At 42.5% G+C, this 19,029-nt stretch overlaps 1 protein-coding gene across 1 annotated transcript in view; it reads left to right on the top strand.

The window, feature by feature from the left end:
- The window catches only part of CACNA1D (calcium voltage-gated channel subunit alpha1 D), a 321,680-nt gene that overhangs the window by 180,261 nt on the left and 122,390 nt on the right, over window positions 1–19,029 (top strand). Inside the window, exons 7-8 of the mRNA XM_082638784.1 lie at window positions 120–316; window positions 7,053–7,156. Coding sequence (XP_082494910.1) covers window positions 120–316; window positions 7,053–7,156 — 301 coding nt within the window. The remainder of the gene's footprint in view (window positions 1–119; window positions 317–7,052; window positions 7,157–19,029) is intronic.

Raw genomic sequence — 19,029 nt, 5'->3', positions numbered from 1 at the left:
ATAGCATAGCTGGGAAGTAGAGTGTTCCAGGCTCTGGGCAGGGTACTTGGCTTCTGCAGCTTGGTTTCCTGATGTTCATTCCTCCCTTGAGTGGTCAAGCCTTCCTCTACTGTTTGCAGATATCGTAGCTGAGGAGGACCCAGCACCGTGTGCGTTCTCAGGGAATGGACGCCAGTGTACCGCCAATGGCACAGAGTGTAGGAGTGGCTGGGTTGGCCCCAATGGCGGCATCACCAACTTTGATAACTTTGCCTTTGCCATGCTCACCGTGTTTCAGTGCATCACCATGGAGGGCTGGACGGACGTGCTCTACTGGGTAAGCAGCTTGAGGAGAGAGTTGATGGAGTATGCTTTCCTCAGATAAAAGTGTTTCATTAGCTAGAGCCATTGGGGAGCTGGCTGAAAAAGACCCCCTGGAAGTGAGTTCTTTGGGAAGGGAAGCAGGCCCTCTCGTCACTCAGACCTATCATCTCTCCACGTTGGGGCCTTGGTTTCAGCTCTAGAAAGCTGCTATAGGATGTGGACTCCCTCGCATCCCCAGTGCCGCCTGGGGACTTACTGCTGAGCGTGCCCAGTAGTCCCCTTTGTTGGAGGAACTCCAGAGGGCCAGGGCTGTCCTCATTAAACTCTTAAAGAGCCAGAGGTCATTCCCCAGGTTAAGGGGCTCCCGGACTTCCATGGACTAAAACTGACCTTTTATACCTAAAGGCAGGTTGCTCTACCAGATCCTAAATGGAAGATAGGGAACATTAATTGAATTCTTTTCATGCTTTCCATAGCTTAGTAGAGCCTTAAAGCCCAAATGGGTTTTTTCCCCTATTATAGTATTTCCCTTTTGCATCTTCAGTATTACTACTAATCAGCCCAGCATAAACCCTTAGCTCTCTCTTCCTTTTTCTTTGGCGCTATAGAACTCTGGCAGAGAGGGTAGAAATGGCATATAAGCCTTCCAGGGCTGGTGGACCTGTCCATGAAGACAGTTGGACGCTCTTTGTATGGCTCAGGGCTGGCTCTCCTTGTTCCTGACAGAGCCAGAAAGGTTTGCTGTAAATGAAGAGCCGTCATATTTTAACAGCCATTTCTCAGAGCTGGGCTTGTTGGTTTACTTCTGTGTTTGATAGAATTTGAAAAAGCTCACAGAAGTTTAGAAATTATTTTCCATGACACAGAGTTGCTGGGAAGAACAGCTGACTCGCAGATTTTGAGCCTAAATCCAAGTCCAAATGGGATTAACCAGGATTCCAATAATGATTTGTTAAAAGACAATGGGTAATAACATACTTCTTGAGTGGTCAGTCTCTAGAAGGCCTGCAAGCTGAGAAGTAGCTTCCGACAAGATCTAAATTTCAGACACTTTATAGGATTTCCCATTACTCTGTAACTTCAGAGGACATAGCATATAACGGTTGTAAATAGGTTTTTGCTTCCCTTTACAAGTGAACTCCATGCATGCAAGATTGTAGAAGTCCCTATATATGTTCAGTGTTAGGCAAAGAAGACATGTTTTTATTTTCATCCCCAAAGTGTGAGTCTACTTTGGTAATAAGGTTTTTAAAACATCACCAACATGTTATATCTTGTTTCTCTCTCTCTCCTTTTTCTGTTGTCATAGGGGAGTGTGTGTGTGTGTCTGTGTGGGTATGCACATCTGTTATTTATATCCATAACACAATGCCTTTTGTGAAGAGGAAGAAGGAGGGAGATTATATTGGATGAGCCAAGGCCATGGCCATGCAAGGGGACCCTCTAATTAGGTAAAGGGTTTGTTTTCAGTATTATCTTCTAAGCTGTAACTCCTAGTTAGATTAGCAGAGGGCTCAATCCCAGTCTTCCCTTGAAGTTTCTGATAAATAGAAAAAGCGTCATGCAGATAGCCCACACTCTGATCCTTCCCCGCAAAACAATACAGAAGACAACATTTTGATTGAAAACAAATAAATGAAAAACCTGTGACTCCTCTCAGCTCTGTTCTCCCCGGTTTCACGGTGAATTGCCATTGCCAATCCAACATGCCCTGACTAATGGACAATTTTATACTTTATGTTACGTTTCTGCACACTGATTGTCTCATGACAGTTTTCCTATCGCCAAGCTAGTGAAAACTCTGGGAGCGTGTGATTAAAGGAGAGAAAACTCCACGTACCCAGAAACAAAAGTTTCCACTTGCTTTCCTGAGAACCTCTAAGTATCACCTAGGATGATATAATTATTACCTCTCTTTTTCATATGACAATCACAGAGCTAATAATTTGACAACATAATAATTACATTGTCTATAAATTACATGGCATCTTTATTCTGATGGAGGAACTCCAGTAATTTATCAACATTATTCCAGTCTATATCCCATTATAGAAGGTCTGGGAAACAGTGGAATATAGACTCCTGAACATGCCCGAGGTCCTACCGCTAGAGCAAGTGGTACTTGATTTAGAACAGGGGTCTACAGACTTTTTGATAAGGGGCCAGATAGTAAATATATTTGGCCTTGCAGATTGTAATGTCTCTGTCACAACCACTCAGTTCTGCCCATGTCGCTTGGAAGCAGCCGTAGACAACATGTAAACAAACATGTGGCTTCGTTCCAATATTTATTTATGGACGCTGAAGTGTGAATTTTGTATAACATTCCTGTGTCATGAGATACTCCAGATTTTTTTCCATACCATTTAAAAATGTAAAAACCATGTTTAGCTCACGGGCTGTACAGAAGCAGGTGGTGGGCTGGTTTGGCCTGCAGGTCACAGTTTGGTGACCCCTGGTCTAGACTAGAACCCGGCACTCTTTCCTTGGCATTTTTCCACTGTCAGAGGTTTTCGAGCCCATCAGAACACTAGGGGGCAGCTCAGTGATGTCTTCCAGAGTGTTCACTAAGACCTTAGTCTCTGAAGCACATCAGGTTGCTTTTAATTACTTGTTTATTACACTTACTATCTCAGCACAGAGATAGGCAGGAGCCAGGGCCCCACCTTCTTCATACTTTATGGGCCACAGTCAACGGGAAGCCACACAGCTGTGCACAGAACAGAATATCCCTGCCCAGCACAGTGCCCGGCCCAGAGCAAGCGATCAGCAAACACCAGTTACTGTTACTCTTTAAGTGCATGATCCCATTGCCTCACTATAGATGGGCCATGTTTCAGTGCCTCTTTTTATCCGCAGCTGGAGTGTAAAGGGAATATCTTGAGAGAGACCTGAGATTTTATTTTAAATATTGATGGCAAGCAAATTTTTCAATCCTTTAGGCGTTTGTATATGGTGGACAAAGTCTTTGCCAGGGATGAGTTTGCATCTGGTCAGGTTTAAATTCAGTCAGTGTTCTCAAGTTCAGGGATGCCTCAGTTCCCAAGAGTGCCTGGCAAGTGGTGGCAGGGTCTTGAAAAGGGACGTGCGGGTGGGCCCGATATGCAGAAAGGCATGCATAGAATAGGACCATTTGGATGTGTGGGGAATGGGATTATTAGTTTCTGGTGAAAAATGACTTTTTTTAGTGCTCTTTTATGAAGTGAATTCCATAAACATAATTAAGGTGGCATCTGACCCACATGCATCTGTTGTCCACAGAGGCAGAAAGGTGTAGTGCAAGGAAAGAGCCTTAAGGCTGGAAAGGGCTGGGCGTGTGACCTTGGGTAGGTCACCCAGACTCTCGGGGCTTTCATTTTGTCCACAAGATGCAGAGTAACCCTACATGATCCTATTGTTTTTTTCTTCAGCTCAGAGGAAGTGTTTTTAGATGTAGGAAATTAATGAAAAGAGTATTGATTTCAGAAGAGAGCTCTCCATATAAATCATTTGTGGCCTTTTGCGTTAGTGCCAAGCTCTTTTCTCAGTGAGCATACCTATGGCAGTGCTGGCTGTATGACTCAAATGGGAAGTTCCCTTGGCCAAGCTGACCGTCCTCTTCATTCAAGGTACCTGGGAAATCCCTCTCTAGTTAGCCAGCAGCTCGCCTTTCTGCCCCTTTCTCTGATTCCATGCTCAGGGGAGTGACAACCAATATACCAAGTTTCTAGTCGTAGTTGCAACAGTTAGAAAAAAACAAAAAGCCTAGGTTAGCCTTTCCTTGGAGACATGGATGTGCGTCTCAGCCTTTGAAGTGAGGGGAAACTGAAACTAGGTTGTTTCCTGAGTACCAGATGACACCACATGATGACTTTGACATAAATATTTTAAAAATCTAAATTGAAATGCTTGAGCTCCTTCCGATTTTCCCATTGCTGACAAAGACCAGTCAGACAAAATCCCAAGCAGAGTCTCTATTTTCCTATGGGTATTTCGGTGACCAGCTTGCCAGTTCTCACTTGTCCCACGTGTATGGTAAGCCTCTGAAAAGAGACCTGGGTTGAGGAGATCTCTTTGGGAGAAAGACTGGCCCTTAAAGCTTAATTTTTGTTGCTCTTTCTCACCCTCTGGAGATTTATAGAGTCTCCTGTGGCCTTTGTTTTCCCCTTGGCCCCTAGCTGTTATTCCAGGGGTTATTTCTGATTTGAGCAAATGGGAGTCTGTTGCACACTTACTTCTAAGAAATTAAAAGTTTCTTTACTTAAAAAAAATGTTCCCTCCCAAGTTGGAGCAGTCAGCTGTTCCTGGAGCCATTCTCTGGAACATGGGACTGAGGCCTCAAAGAGGATGGGTGGGGCAGGTGCTCGGCTGACAGCTGGCCCACTTTGCCAGAGCTGTGGGAGAGCGGGGTCTCCGGTGGGAGTCCTGGACGTGCACATCCTTACTCCCTGTGAGCGGGCCCACTCTCCCCTGTTACGTGCACTCCTCTTGCTTCAACAGAGGGGAAGCAGGCCCAGAGAGGTCTCTGTGGAAGGCCCTGACTCCAGGCTGGGCTCTGGTCCCTCCACCAGGCAGCCTGTTTCTTCTCCTCCACGTCTGGATTATTAAATAAGTTTAGCGGTGTAGCTGCTTTGGAAGAATTACCCTTGGCCTTCCTGCTGAAATTAGTTTATCCAACTTAATGAGATCAACAATTGCAGCCACGGCCCTGCCTCATTCATTACTCTAATTGCCGATGTAAGATGTGCAGACTGATAGCAGTTCTATTAAGCACATCCATTTTCATGTGGCCAAACAGGTGTTTCATAAGGGATTTAATGCCCTCTCCCTAGACTTCAGCAGCAGATGTTAGGTAATTTTTTTTTTTAATGTTCTCTTTTTCCGTTTGGTTTCTGCATGAGGCAGACAGTGAAATGCTTGAGCTTCGCTCTGTAAAGCTAAAAATCTAGCGCCAGATAATGTAAAGGAAAGCGCATGCTTAAAGGCCTAAGGGCCTGACCCTGCAAGGCAAGAGCGATGGATCAGCCCAGACTATATACTGTTCTATTAGCCGAAGATCCTGGCTGTTCCAACGAAGTCAGGCCCGGGGTCATTCATTCTATCCCCTCACCAGTCCTTAACACTTCCTTCCTGGGAGAAGTGTTTGCCCAATTTAACGTGATCTGTGCTGCCGGAAAGTTCCATCCAGCCGTGAACCTGAAAGCACTTGTTTGCTCCATCATGAAAGCTGCTCATGATCAGACCTCTCGTGGGAAGGTGTATCCGGGAGGCCATGTCTGACTGTGCTGCTTCAGCTTGTCCTAGAAGTAGGGACACCAGGTTCCTCTGGAACAGCTCACAGCTGGAGCCAGCTCCCCCAGGGTGGGTCATGTAGGTTCCAGCCAGGTGTGGAGGATAAGGGCTTCTTTCCTTCTCCTGGGTCCTTCGTATGGGTGCAGATACGGAAAAAAATGTCATTCCCCAAAGCACCCCTGAATGTGTCAGCTAGTTGACTTTTGAATACTTTCCTTCTTTGCATTAATTTAGCTGTGCTTGCACTCACTGATAGCAGATAATCCAGATTTAAAGTGGGTTAGGTTTCCTTGGATTGGTTGGCTTCCAGTGGAAAGTTATTATTTTAGGGTTTTTTTTTAAAGAAAAGAATTTATAGAGTCAAATGTTGCAAATTTGTCTCTATAACTAAGACTTTTCCACCATCACAAATTTTGAAAGCAAAAATAGTACTGACAACTTGGGCAGGGTAGAAAATAGTTTCCAGCTAAGCACTAGTTTTGTCTCTGTCAAGATCTTTTCTGAAAATCCCTTACCAAGGCAGTTTCCTGTGAGAAAGAGCCAAATCCCAGCTGATTGCCCTAGCAGTGGCCAAAGTTTGCTGTTATTTACCCCGAGAGCTTTGATGACTCTGTGTGCGTGTGTGTGTCTGTGTGTGTGTGTGTGTGTGTGTGTGTTTTGGGAATATATAATGAATGTGCATTGGCTACTGTTGTCTGATTTGAAGCTAAGTAAATGTTTAATTAAATGTTTAGAATGCTGTCTCTAATGTAACCTTCTCTCCTTATTAGATTCTCTTATTAACCCACTCCTATGAGACCATCTTATTTCTTACAGATGAATGATGCTATGGGATTTGAATTGCCCTGGGTGTATTTTGTCAGTCTCGTCATCTTTGGGTCATTTTTCGTACTAAATCTTGTACTTGGTGTATTGAGCGGGTAAGCTACACCTCTTTCATCTTGAAAGCAGAGTCCCGAGGACAGTTGCCAAGACCACACAGGCTTTGCTAGATGGGGGCCGCCGGGTGGGTGCCAAGCATTTTATGTGTCCTCCAAGATGCTTTCTTTTCTGCTGAGGCTTCCCAAATCAAGATATTTCCTGGAACCTTACCAGCCTTCATGAAAGAAAGCTATAGGATAATTATTGACCAGAAATTAATCAGTGTTGTCACTTGGGATTTAAATTGTTGGCATTGCTTGCCCATTTGTCTGTCCTAAAAGGAGATACATCTATAATTGTGTTATTGGCCTGGATCCAGATATAATGCAGATTAATTGGTACAAAACAGTAGCTAAATGACTTTTGGTAGGCCACATTTGTAGGCTTCAGCAGCAGAACCTGTCCTTATTGAAAGAACAAAAACGGAAGGCCCTTGGCGGCGTCCCCTTCTAGGAGCACCAGTCTTTAATCAAAGCCCTAGTGGTCCAGCAGCTGTTCTTGGGGCTCTGCTCTTTAGCAAATGGATAACTGATAACTAATCTCCTTACATTTTACAGGTAAATGATGCGATAGGATGGGAATGGCCATGGGTGTATTTTGTTAGTCTGATCATCCTTGGCTCATTTTTCGTCCTTAACCTGGTTCTTGGTGTCCTTAGTGGGTAAGCAGTTGGATCTGTGTTCCACATTCTGCTGCTGCCATGTGTCAGGCAGCTCTGCGTGTCCCTGCGGCTTTCTCTGCATGCATGTGGACTCTGATGTCCCCTCTGTGTGTTGCTTTTGGACTAAACTGTGATTCTTTCTGCTTGTATCTGTCTGTGAGATTCTGTGTTTCTGATGCTTGCCAAACACTATTAATTTAATGGAACCATTTCCCCGAGGCCAGTCACGTTAATACGCCAGTGTGTACAAGTAGATTAAAGGTGAGTAGAAGGATTCCCAGCCTTGGTCTCCCCCAGGAAAGGGCCTTTGTCTTTTGTGGTTTTCTTCCCATTAGTACATAACCTGGCCCTTTTTACCTGCAGTGTATCATGATGATTTCCAGTAATGTTTCAGATTTCATGGTAAAAGAGAAATAAGCCTAGATTAGCACATAAATACTGAATAGTTTCAAACTCTCACATCCTTCAGATCGGGATCGTTTCTTAGCTTGGTTTTCCGCTGCTGTCACTGTGAGAATGCTCCCTTCCATTCATTTTTAATCTTAACTTGTAGAATCTGTCTTTAATGAGGGTAATAATCAGCTTTTGCACCTAAATTGCCTGTGGCCTTATCATCGTCCATGTCACTCAGTCACCATTTTTGAAATTTCATTTTGTTGACCCCCTTGGCTCGGTGGATTGACAGGGGATTCGCTGGAGACTGGGTTAGGAGGGGGGCTTCGCCCTGCCTGTAGTTGCCATCCCAGAGCCCTTCTGGGCAGCTCTGCATCCTCCCCATCCCACAGACACCCCAGACAGGGCAGTACCCCAGAGAAGGGAACCAGGGCTCTCCAGACTCTCAGAAGCAGAGCCAGTATATAGCCATTGTCGGGGCGGGGGCGGGGCTGGGAGTGCGACCGAGGCCCAGGAGGTGCCCATCTCCCCAGAGGAGCCTCTGTCGCTCCCTGAGCTCAGACATCCTCAGGAGATACTGTTGATAGGCTTGATTCCCAGTGAGTTTATCTACTCCTCACTCACTCTATCTGTGCCTTTCCAAGCTTGTATCTTGGGGGAAGGGATGTCTTCGTGTAATGCTGAGTCAGTGGAGAGACCTTTATCGCATTTTTCTCAACACTGCCTCTTCCAGAGCAGAAAGCAGAGCTAGTGATCCATCTCTGCTTCCTTTCCTCATCTTCCCTCTAACCTATCCTGCCTGTTTTCAGGGATAACACGTTTAGAATTCTCCTTGACCGAGCGTGGTCACTTTTACACCATGGATGTACACTGTCCTGTGAAGCCCTGTCTAGAAATGGCCCTGGAGCCTGTGCCCCACAGTGAGGGGAGTAGGGACTGAGCTGGGGGTGTGACAGCTTACCCCCTGTCCCCCACCTCAACCAAAGCTTCCTTCTATAGATAAATGACTCTTCGAGCCTCATGTTCTTTCACTTAAAACTTTAAAAGTGCCTTCCTCCTAGTGACCCGCCATGGCCTTAGGTTAGTGTCGGGATGGTAAGGGTGGAATGTATCCCTGGAGAAACAGCATCGTGTTGACTTTACCACAGAAACGGCCAGTACAAGGGTAACAGCAATTCTGTTGTGAATTCCTGGCACCCCGTGCCTCCTAAACCCAACTAAACTGAGGCCGTGGAAGCGGTTGATTTTAACAGTGCCAGTGACATGCCTTATCTCTGCGGTCCCAGAGCAGGAACATCACCCCTGCGTGATGAGGCAGCTTAAAAAGGAAAACAGGGGCAAATGGGAGGGAGAGACTCCGTGTTACAATGGTGGGTGTTAAATACGCACTCTGAGCGGGGTGGTGCCCAAAGCTGGATGATAAAAACAGGCACACACCATGGTGGAACAACCAGTGTACTAAAATATATTTTGGGGAAAATAGTAAGTAATTTAAAAACAGTTTTGAATCAGAACAAAACTAGATCCCTTATGAAGGAGAGCGCAAATGACACATGAATTTTTACAATAAAATCCGAGATTTCGCAGCAGTTTTCAGTCCGTTCCATGATGTGGGGCTGCAACTGACTCTCTGCCACCTGTAAGGCCACTTGGGTAGGAAATGCTAAGCCATGCTCTGTATAAAGGAAGAGCCACGTCTGCAGAGCAGAGTCGTGCATCCGCATTCGCTAATTTGGTCAGTTTTTCCTGAGTTCCTGTTGAGTGCCTGGCTCTGGGCCAGAAGCCAGGGTGCCAAGATGTCGAAGACTCAGATGGGGGCCTTGTGCTCAGACAGTCATTGTCTCGAGTGGGGGGGAAACTGTTGTTAGGCCGTGCAGGATGGCCAAGCTAGAGTACAGGCGGAGATGGAGGGGCTGGGAAAGCTGCATGTCTGTGAGCTGGATCTTGAAAGATGATAAGGTGTCTCTGGGAGTGGGGGTGGAGAAACCAGAGAAGGGGCTGCTCCCACCTCCCCTAACAATTAGTTACCCAGGCTTCTCTGCCTAGGTACTCCTCCTCGACTTTCCCCCAAAGCAACACAAAATCAAAATGGGTCATTTGTATTCATTTTCTTGTTAAAGAAATGTAATTTTTTTTTAAAGTTTAGTTTTAGTCTTAGGGTTCTTCCCAACTTTTTTTAGGGAATATAAAAAATGTTTTAAATAAATGTTAAAAGGAAGACAACTTATGTCGCATAGCCCCTTAGGGACCATCAGACCAACACAAATGTAATTCCGAAAGGCCCAAATTAAAATGTTCTCCTGTTTTAGACACTTAAGACCGTTTTGCTGCTTTCTAATGAAGAATCATTATAAGGTGCTGTGTGTCTTTAAGTCTGTTAACCATTTGGAAATATTTGTTGCTATTTTTTTTTTTTTTTTTGCACACTTGTTTTGGTGTTGGTACGTTTTTAAAGCATTAAGACTGATGCTTCGGAAAAATCTTTGCTTTTACCGCAGACCGTTCTTCTCAAGGTGAGTGCGAGGTTCATGAATTTTACGCCCGGCATAGCCAAACGTGATCCTGGATGAAGACGTTTTTCTCTGGTGCTCGTGCTCTGTGGGAGGAGTCGAGAATATCTGTAACTAGAGTTGCGATTTCACATTAAGTCGTCATTAAGGAGATGGTCCCATTTTGACCAGGCATTGGAAAGACTGTCTCGATTAAGTCTACAATTCAGACTATGTCTGTTCTCATGGTGGCTTTGATGGTTTTTCACTTTTAAAATTGTTCACTTAACCCTTGTCCCCGTTGAGGTTTTGTCCGTAGATAGGTAAAATAAGAGAACACAGTGGTGTTTCCGCGCTTTGTTTCTTTAGAATCACTGCCAGGTTCCTGGGGGGAAATGGTGGTCATGGACAGTGGGCTTGTGTCTTCACCTGCAGGACCCACCTGATGCCAGGCACACCTGCAGTAAGGTAGAGGGCCCTCTGAGCCCCTGTGGTGTGGGTCAAACCCCCAAGAAGGGACTGATAGATGAGAAGGGAACTGGAAGACCTTGGTTCTGGTCCTGCCAGTGTCACCCGCTAACTCTGGGACTTCACTTAGGAGCCCTGAGCCTCTGTCTCTTGACCCCTCAAATGGGGAAGATGCTGCCGCGCTGCCCCTCCTGCCGTGGGGTAGCTGGCTTTAGGTCAGCTCATGAATGTAGAAGTGCTGTGAAAAATATGTACTATAAAGAATTTTACTCATTGAATCTATCTTTCTCTTAAATCCACGGACCTCCTCCCAGTCCCCTCCCTGGGTGAGGTGGGAACAGCTGAGGGGCTGTTTGGAAACTATCTGAAGTGTCCCATTTTCTGGATTTCCCAGGAAGTGACCAAGAGAAACGAGCTATGTATGCACAGTAATACTATACTCGGTGCCCCCCCAAGAGGAGGCCGTGGAGGTTCTTTGTCAGCTATAAAGTATGATGCAGCTGTAAATCATGACTGAGGTTATGTCTGACAGTGATTTCTTTGCACAAATAGAGGGGCATGGCATTTCTGTAACATATGGTTAAACACTGGCTTTAGAGTTGGATAATCAATACTTGACTCTTTGCTCTACCTTTTACCAACTGTGAGATTTGGTGAAATGACCTACCTCTTAGAGCTTCACTTTCCTTGTCTGTGAAATGATGTAAATAATATTCACCGTGTGGAGTTGCGTGAGGATTCAATGAGCTGAAGAGTGTAGAGAGCTTGGTTATCGTTATGATGATAGCTTGAATAAGAGTATATAAAATGGGATTTGATGCAAGAAAAATCTAATCAAGTCAGTTCTTTTAAGCTAATTTTTTTCCCCTGTGACCAGGCCTATAGATTGGGTTTAATTTGCATGACTGTTTTACTCAGGAGTTAATGAACGAAGTATTCTCTACTGCTCTTTACTTTCAGAGGATCTAATGTTCAAAAATGCTATCAGAGGTGCAGGAAGGTACAATGAAGATGAAAATATTTAGAAGCTGGTAAATTATAGGTCCTTGTTGAGGAAGGATTTGATTTGCCTTTGTCTTTGTTTCTGCCAAAGAAAGACTAAGGACCCACAATGCCTAGACAGGTTTTGATGTCTGTTAGATGGATTTCTCCTAAGAAGTTTAGATAATCTCTGATATTTATTATAGTGGCAGTCATATTCCTGGCACTTAGCAATGGCCAGAAAGAGATTAGAAGACCCTTAAGAGATTAGTGTAATATAACCCAGACTTTGATGCATCTGTTCTCTGTCGGCCTTTGAAGTCAGGCCCCACATGCCATTTTTCATAGTAAATCCAAAGGGCAATTTTAGGATCCTATGCTATGAATATTCTTTCTGTTCAGTTGTTTTTAATACTGCTGTTTTGGTGCCTGGATGTTCCTTGCCAAAAAACGTTTAAAAACTCTATTTTCTTTTATAAATTCAGTATCATACTATGAAGGCTCTTGAATTATTTACCAAACTATGACCAATATTGAGATGGACCTCTATCCTAATCACTTTTTTAAAGGAAAAAAGTGATTAATTTCATCTCCTAATCCTTAGACTCGATTCACATTTGTCCAGAACATTCCATTTCTCTTCAACCCATTTGGTTTGTCTTTAATTCACAGTAATTGGGGGGAAAGGATGCTTGGTGATTGGTTGAAAGTGTTGGGATAAAAAACCTAGACAAAGATTCAGGCATGGCTACTCTACCTACCTGTGTTACTGTTGGTATAGAGGAAGTGGAGAGGGGTGGTGTTGGGGGGGGCACTGTACTGAATAGGTTCAGGTTTGGGAAGGCATCATAATTTACACCCTGGTCCATTAAATTCACACCATTATGAGCCATGGTCAATCGGAGATTGCCTCTAATTTCCTCCCCTTGAATGTTGGCTCAGCGGGCAAAACATACCAGGTAGATGGTGGTTGTTTGCTTGAGGAGACGTACCTTCTCGGAATAGGCATTCATATAATTATTCATGACTGGGATTAGAATTAGCTCTCATTAAATATTTGACCAGCATCTGCTGACAAAAAATAAACAACAGAATTTCTTCCTGTACATAAACATATCTACATCTTAGAAGAGTAGTTGAATTGCTTGCAACGTTGAAAGGGGTATAGTTAGGTAATGTGATAACCAGGCTCTCAGCATGGTTGGTTACCACTGTTTTACAGAATAAAATTATATTGAGTTAATGAGTTAATTCCATATCTTGACCAACAGACTAAGAAAGCACACTGAGATCTAGTCCAAAAACAAAGGGACAGTGCTTGACCAACACACTAAGAAAGCACACCGAGATCTAGTCCAAAAACAAAGGGACAGTGGAGGGTATTTGTAGATAGTTCTTAAAATTAAAAAAAAAAAAAAAAAAAGATTTTCCTGTGCGTGATTAGTGATGATCAGGCTACCAGAATTCTAGACACATTTAGCTGGATTTGTCTTTGGTTTTGACTAGACTCATAGGTGAAAGAGTTGTCCATACAGTTGGAGGTCTCTTTTCTTGAACTTGGAAGTAATGTTGGGAGTGGGGTTGAAAGCTGAGGGAGAGATCTGTGGTCCTTTAGTAACTTCACATGGTTTGGTTTTGGTAGAACAAGAAATTAAGCCCCACTTCAGCTTTAAGTAGAAGAATGCTAAATTTCCTTTTTCTGATAAAGAACCGTGTTAAACATTTATATATACTTTTAAGCACTGAACTTTTCTGTTGCAGAGTTAAGATGCTGTCGGGGGTGGCTGACAGGTGGATGCGGGTGCTGTAGGTACGGTGGTACCTGAAGCGCATAGGCTGGTAGCCACACCTGACATTAACAAGTGAGTGGTAACCTCTCCGCCGCTGGCTCGAAGCGACGGTTTCCATAGAAATGGCTGTTGGGATCAGTGGAAATGAGGTAAGTGAAAGTTTTCGCTGATCCTTGTTTCCATCAAGCTGACGCCTGTTTCCCTGGCAACAGCAGTGGACAGCAGCCAGGCACTAGCAACAGATTCAGGAGAGCTCTCTCACTTGTCAGCTGTGGCTATCATCTATTCCTAACCGAATCCTTTTTTATAACACTTGGCAAAACCCTCTGAGGACCCAGGAGGCATCTCTGGCCACGTGTGCCCTCCTGAGCACCCATTTTGCCGATGGAGAGCTCTGTACTAAGCGAATTCATCCTAGTGCTCTCATGCAGAGCTCAGCTCTTCATTAAGCCTCTGGTACCTTAATGGTTGAAATTAAAGCCATAATTTTCCTGTGTTCCCTATTCCGTTGGCGGCATTAACAATCACTGTTACTTCTGCAGTGAAGGGTTGTTTATGAATTTAATAATTTGACTTCTGTGATTGCCCTAAGGCGTACTGTCAACCTTATGCCAGTCTTTTTTTCCTTCTGTGTAATACCTCTTATGAGCTGGTAAAATTGCTTACAGAAATCAAATATTGGCATAGCAGGACAGCTCAGTATAGCAAGACCTGTATGTCTGGGATATAGGGAGCTCTTCTTTATTAAAGTTCAGCAGTTGTTCCTTTCCTGGAACATTTTAATATTTAAGCAAATTATGCACCCAAGGCGAAAGTATCCTTCTCCCGTATGAGACAGTGTTCGCAGGTTCCACAAAGCAAAGGAGAGCTGTCATTATTGCCCTGGTGTGTAAGGTAAGCGTGTGTGCGGAGAGGCACAGAATGAGGCGTTGGGCGCTGTCTGGTGTTAAACCCTTAAAGATACTATTTTAAAAATATTTTGTCTGCAACAAAATGAAACTCTGAGACTCAGAGCTATATCTCTGAGAATCAAATGAAGATATGGATCCACAGCGTTACGAGAATTTAGATTGGCTGTGTAAAAGAGCACTGAAAAAATTGTGAATTTCGTGTCTTGGAGGGCTTTCTGAATGACTTTGTTCCCAAGAATCTGGATGAGGGCAACTATAATAATTGGCTTGGAGGCGATATTTAGGACTAACCCTGTACCACTGGATCGGGTTCAGTGCAACAGACTAATAAACAGAAAATCTTGCTCGATATTTTTCTCTCTCTCTTAGACTTCTTAAGAAAAAAGGACTTATTCATTCAATGAATATTTTTTGTGTGCCTACACAGTGGTTTCAATGGTGAGACAAAGCAGAGTCTTGTCTTCATGAAGCTTGTATCTCATGAGGGAGACAAAAATTATAAACTTTTATAAGTTCTTTGAAGGAAAGGTGCATGGTGCTGTGAGAGTGTTTAACAGGGAGAACAAATGTCTAGGGGAAGCATCCTGGAGGAAGAGAAGGACGAACGAATAGCCATCATATCCAGGCAAGATGGGAGAAGACGCTCGGGGAGGGTATTACAGTCAAGGAGAAACCCATGCAAAGGCCCGACAGTGGGAAGGAACAGAGGGCATTGGAGAAACTGAAGAAAGCCAGGGTGGCAGGCACTCAGGGGGCTGGGAAAGGAGGGTGAAGAAAAGAAGACAGACTGGTCAGCAGAGCCCAGATCACAAAGGTCCTTCAAGATCACATCACAGATTCTGGACATTAGCTGAAGGGTAAAGGAACCCACTGATAAATTTCAAGCCCAAAGTGATGTGATTTACATTTGTGTTTTATAAAAATTACTCTGCTTTCTGATGTCTTCAACTTACCTTAAAATACTTCAAAAAATATAACTGGATGGATAGAGGGATGGATAGATAGGAGCTAAAGAAAATGTAGCAAATGTTAATTGTGGAAACTAGGTGGTAGGCATTATGGCTGTTCACTGTGTAAGTCTTCCTACTTTTATGAACATTTGAACTTTTTTCTTAATGTTGGAAAAATTCAGCATATAAAAATCACTCTGGCTGCAGTAGTATGAATGGATTGGATGGATGCAAGACCGGATGTGGGGAGACCAATTTAAGGCTATTGTAATCCTCTTCCAGCCACAATATAGTAACAGTGCCAGAATGGACCTTCTACTATAAACAACTATAAAACTGGCGAAAATATACGAAGCAGTGTTTTTTTGTTTTTTGTTTTTCAGAAGATGGAAATAGGCAACACAGGATTGGGTTCCTTAGGAGAAGGGAAACACATGCAGTAAGTGCCACAATTGTCCTGGCTGTCTGCCCGGAGATGCTTTTAGAGTTGTGGCACAGGAGGCAGAGCCCAGAGGAGGACAGTGGTCTATTTGCTCGAGAGGCAAAGAGCAGAGTTTGAGAGGCTGAGACAGCTGGGATTTTCAGGGCAGGGTACTGGAGAGAGAGAGGTATGCAGAGAAGGGGCCCCAGAAAGCTGAACAGGGAGTCTCTGAAATCTTTGACTATATACTAAGCTGCTATGTGCTAGTTGAATTTATTGGTAGAGAACAGCTACTATAAAGCTGTGAGCTGCTGGAAATCTCACTGTTGGGAAACAGAGGGATTCTGACCAGCTGGAATAGATTGACATTGATGATACATTGGACATTCAAGTGAGACCTCGGAAAGGCCAGGCATTACGGGTAGGGTTACCTTAGCCCTGGAGTAAGAGCCACTCTAGATCTACCCCAGTCTAGACCTGCAAATCTTATAAACAAGCTTCAAAAGGATCAAGACAAGTGGCTAACTTAACACCTGCCAAAACAAGTCAACACCCATTAAAGGAAGACACCAAAAACCCAGACGTTCCCCAAATGTTTCCCCACATCATTAAAAGTTACAGGACATGAAAAGAAGCAGGAAAACGTGATCCATAATGAAGATGGGGTGGGGGCGTCAATAGAAACAAATTGAAAGATGACAGATAAGGCAGGAAAGGAACAAAGAACATATGGGATGAACAAAAAACCAATAGCAGGATGGTGGACATAAACCCAACTGTATCAGTACTTGGATTGAATGAAATGGGCACAGTGTTTTAATTAAAAGACAAAAATTGTCAGAGTGAATAAAAATGCAAGATACTATAAGACACAGATTAAAAATAAAGGGATAACTATATTAATACAAAATATATAAAATAGACTTCTATACAAGGAGTATTTGCAGAGAGATATTTCAGAGATAAAGACACTTCATATTCCTGGAAGGGTCAATTCATCAAGAAGACAATGATTCTACATGAGTTTGTACCTAATAAATTTTGAAATACATGAAGGGAAAGCTGTCAAAATTAAGTGGAGAAATCAATAAATCCACAAACATAGATGAAAATTTTATAGTTCTTTCAATAACTGAAGAGCAAGGGGATGAAAAAACTAAATATAGATAACATCTGAACACTACCAACCAGAATGACCTAACTAGTACTTAAAGAACACTATATCCGATAACTGCACAATACTCATTCTGTTCAGGAGCACCAAGATAGACCACGTGTGGACTGTATTAAAAAAAAAAAGTCTCACTAAGTATCAAAAGATTTAAATCTTGCAGAGTACATTTTTTCTAATAGCAATTGATTTGAAATAGAAACCAGCAACAATACGCTGTCTAGAAAGTCATTCAAATACTGAAAAGTAAATGATACATCTCTAAATAACTTATAATTCAAAAAAACATTACAATAAAAGTGAGAAGTTTTTTAAGTGGAAAGATGATAAAAATACAACATCTCAATTTGCATTATCCATCTAAAGCAGTGCTTAGAAATTTGTAGCTTTAAATGCCTATGTTAATAAAGAAGAAAGGTTTACATTCAGTGGTCTGTATTCCCATCTAAGAATCTAGAAAAGAAAAGCAAATTAAATCCAAGGAGAGTAGAAAAAAGAAATAAGAACATAAGTCAGTAGAAGAGAAAATGCAAGAAATAGGTAAAGTTAACAAAGACAAGAGTGGACTCTTTGAAAATCTTAATAAAGTTAATCTTTAGCAAGACTAATCAAAAAAGAAAAATCGATCAGTATTAGAAACGATGGAGGGTATGTCAACCCAAATATTACAGACATTAAAATGATAACAAGAGACTAGGACAATAAATTCAGTAACTTAGGAGAAATGGACAAATGCCTTGAAGAACACAGCTTATTAGAACTGACTCAAAAAGAAAGAAAAGACTGAAGAGCCCTATATTCGCTTTTCAAATGGAATTCAGAATCATAAACCTTCTCTCAAAGAAAACTGGGGGCCTCAATGATGTCAAAAGTCAATTCTGTCAAACAATTTAGAAAGAATATCATTTCTAGAAAAAAATCTCAGATAACAGAGGAGGAAGGGGACATTCCCTAACATATTTTTATGAGGCCAGAATAACCTCAGTACCAAATCCAACAGACAAAAGAACAGTAGTTTTCATTAATATAGATGTAAAAATTCTCAAACACTAGCAAATTAAATCTAGCAATTATTAAAAGAACAATACCTCATGACCAGGTGGGGTTTATCTAGGAAACACAAGGTTAGTTCACCTTTGGAAAATCAAACAATGTAATTTACCATATTAACAGAATGAAGGAGAAAAATCATATGATCATCTCAGAAAATGCAGAAAATGCCACCAACAGTATTCTGTAATATTCATGATAAAAAGCTCTTAGCAAACTAGGAATATATGGGAACTTCCTCAACCTGTAAAAGGTTATCTACAAAAAAACACAAAACTGTAACTGACAACATACTTAATGGTGAAAGGCTGGATTTTTTTTTTTTTCTTTCTTGTACGCGGGCCTCTCACTGTTGTGGCCTCTCCCATTGCAGAGCACAGGCTCTGGACGCGCAGGCTCAGTGGCCATGGCTCACGGGCCCAGCCGCTCCACAGCGTGTGGGATCTTCCCAGACCGGGGCACGAACCCATGTCCCCTGCATTGGCAGGTGGACTCTCAACCACTGCGCCACCAGGGAAGCCCACTGGATGCTTTTTTTTCCTGAGATTAAGAATAAAGTAATCATTCCTCTCTCACCCCTTTTGTTCAACATTATACTGGAAGTACTGGCCAGTACATTAAGGCAAGTAAAGGATATAAAAGGCAGAAAGATTAGAAAGAAAGCAAAAGCTATTTCTGTTCACAGAAAACATGATTGTCTACTTAGAAGGTCCTAACAAATTCCCAGAAAACCTACTAGAATTAATAAGTGAATATAGCAAGGTCTCAGGATACAAAAATCAATTTTATTCCTGTACATAAGCTGCAAGAATGTGGAAAATGAAATTTGAGAAAATATGATTTACGATAACATTAACAAATTAAAATCCTTAGGAATAAAGATAAGAAAAGATACAGAAGACCTCTGCACTGAAAACTACTGGTTAGTAAAATTAAAGACGATCTAGGTAAATGATGATGGCCCATGATCATTTGGTCTGGATTGGAAGATTCAATATTTTTAAGATGTTGAATTTATCTGCGTTCCTCAAATTTATCTATTAAGTGCTGTCCCATTCATAAATGCTAATGGCTTTTTTAAAAAAAACTGACAAGATGATTTCAGTATTTATATAAATTGCAAAGGACCTATAATAACTAAAACAATCTTGACAAAGAACAAAGTTGGATGACTTACATATATCTGACAAAGGGTTTGTATGGAGGATATACAAGAACTCTTAAATAATAAGATAAACAGTAAACAATA

The sequence above is a fragment of the Mesoplodon mirus genome, assembly GCF_964341445.2.
Source record: "Mesoplodon mirus genome assembly, chromosome: 12".
Lineage (NCBI taxonomy): Eukaryota > Metazoa > Chordata > Mammalia > Artiodactyla > Ziphiidae > Mesoplodon > Mesoplodon mirus.
This window is presented reverse-complemented; position numbering and strand designations above follow the sequence as displayed.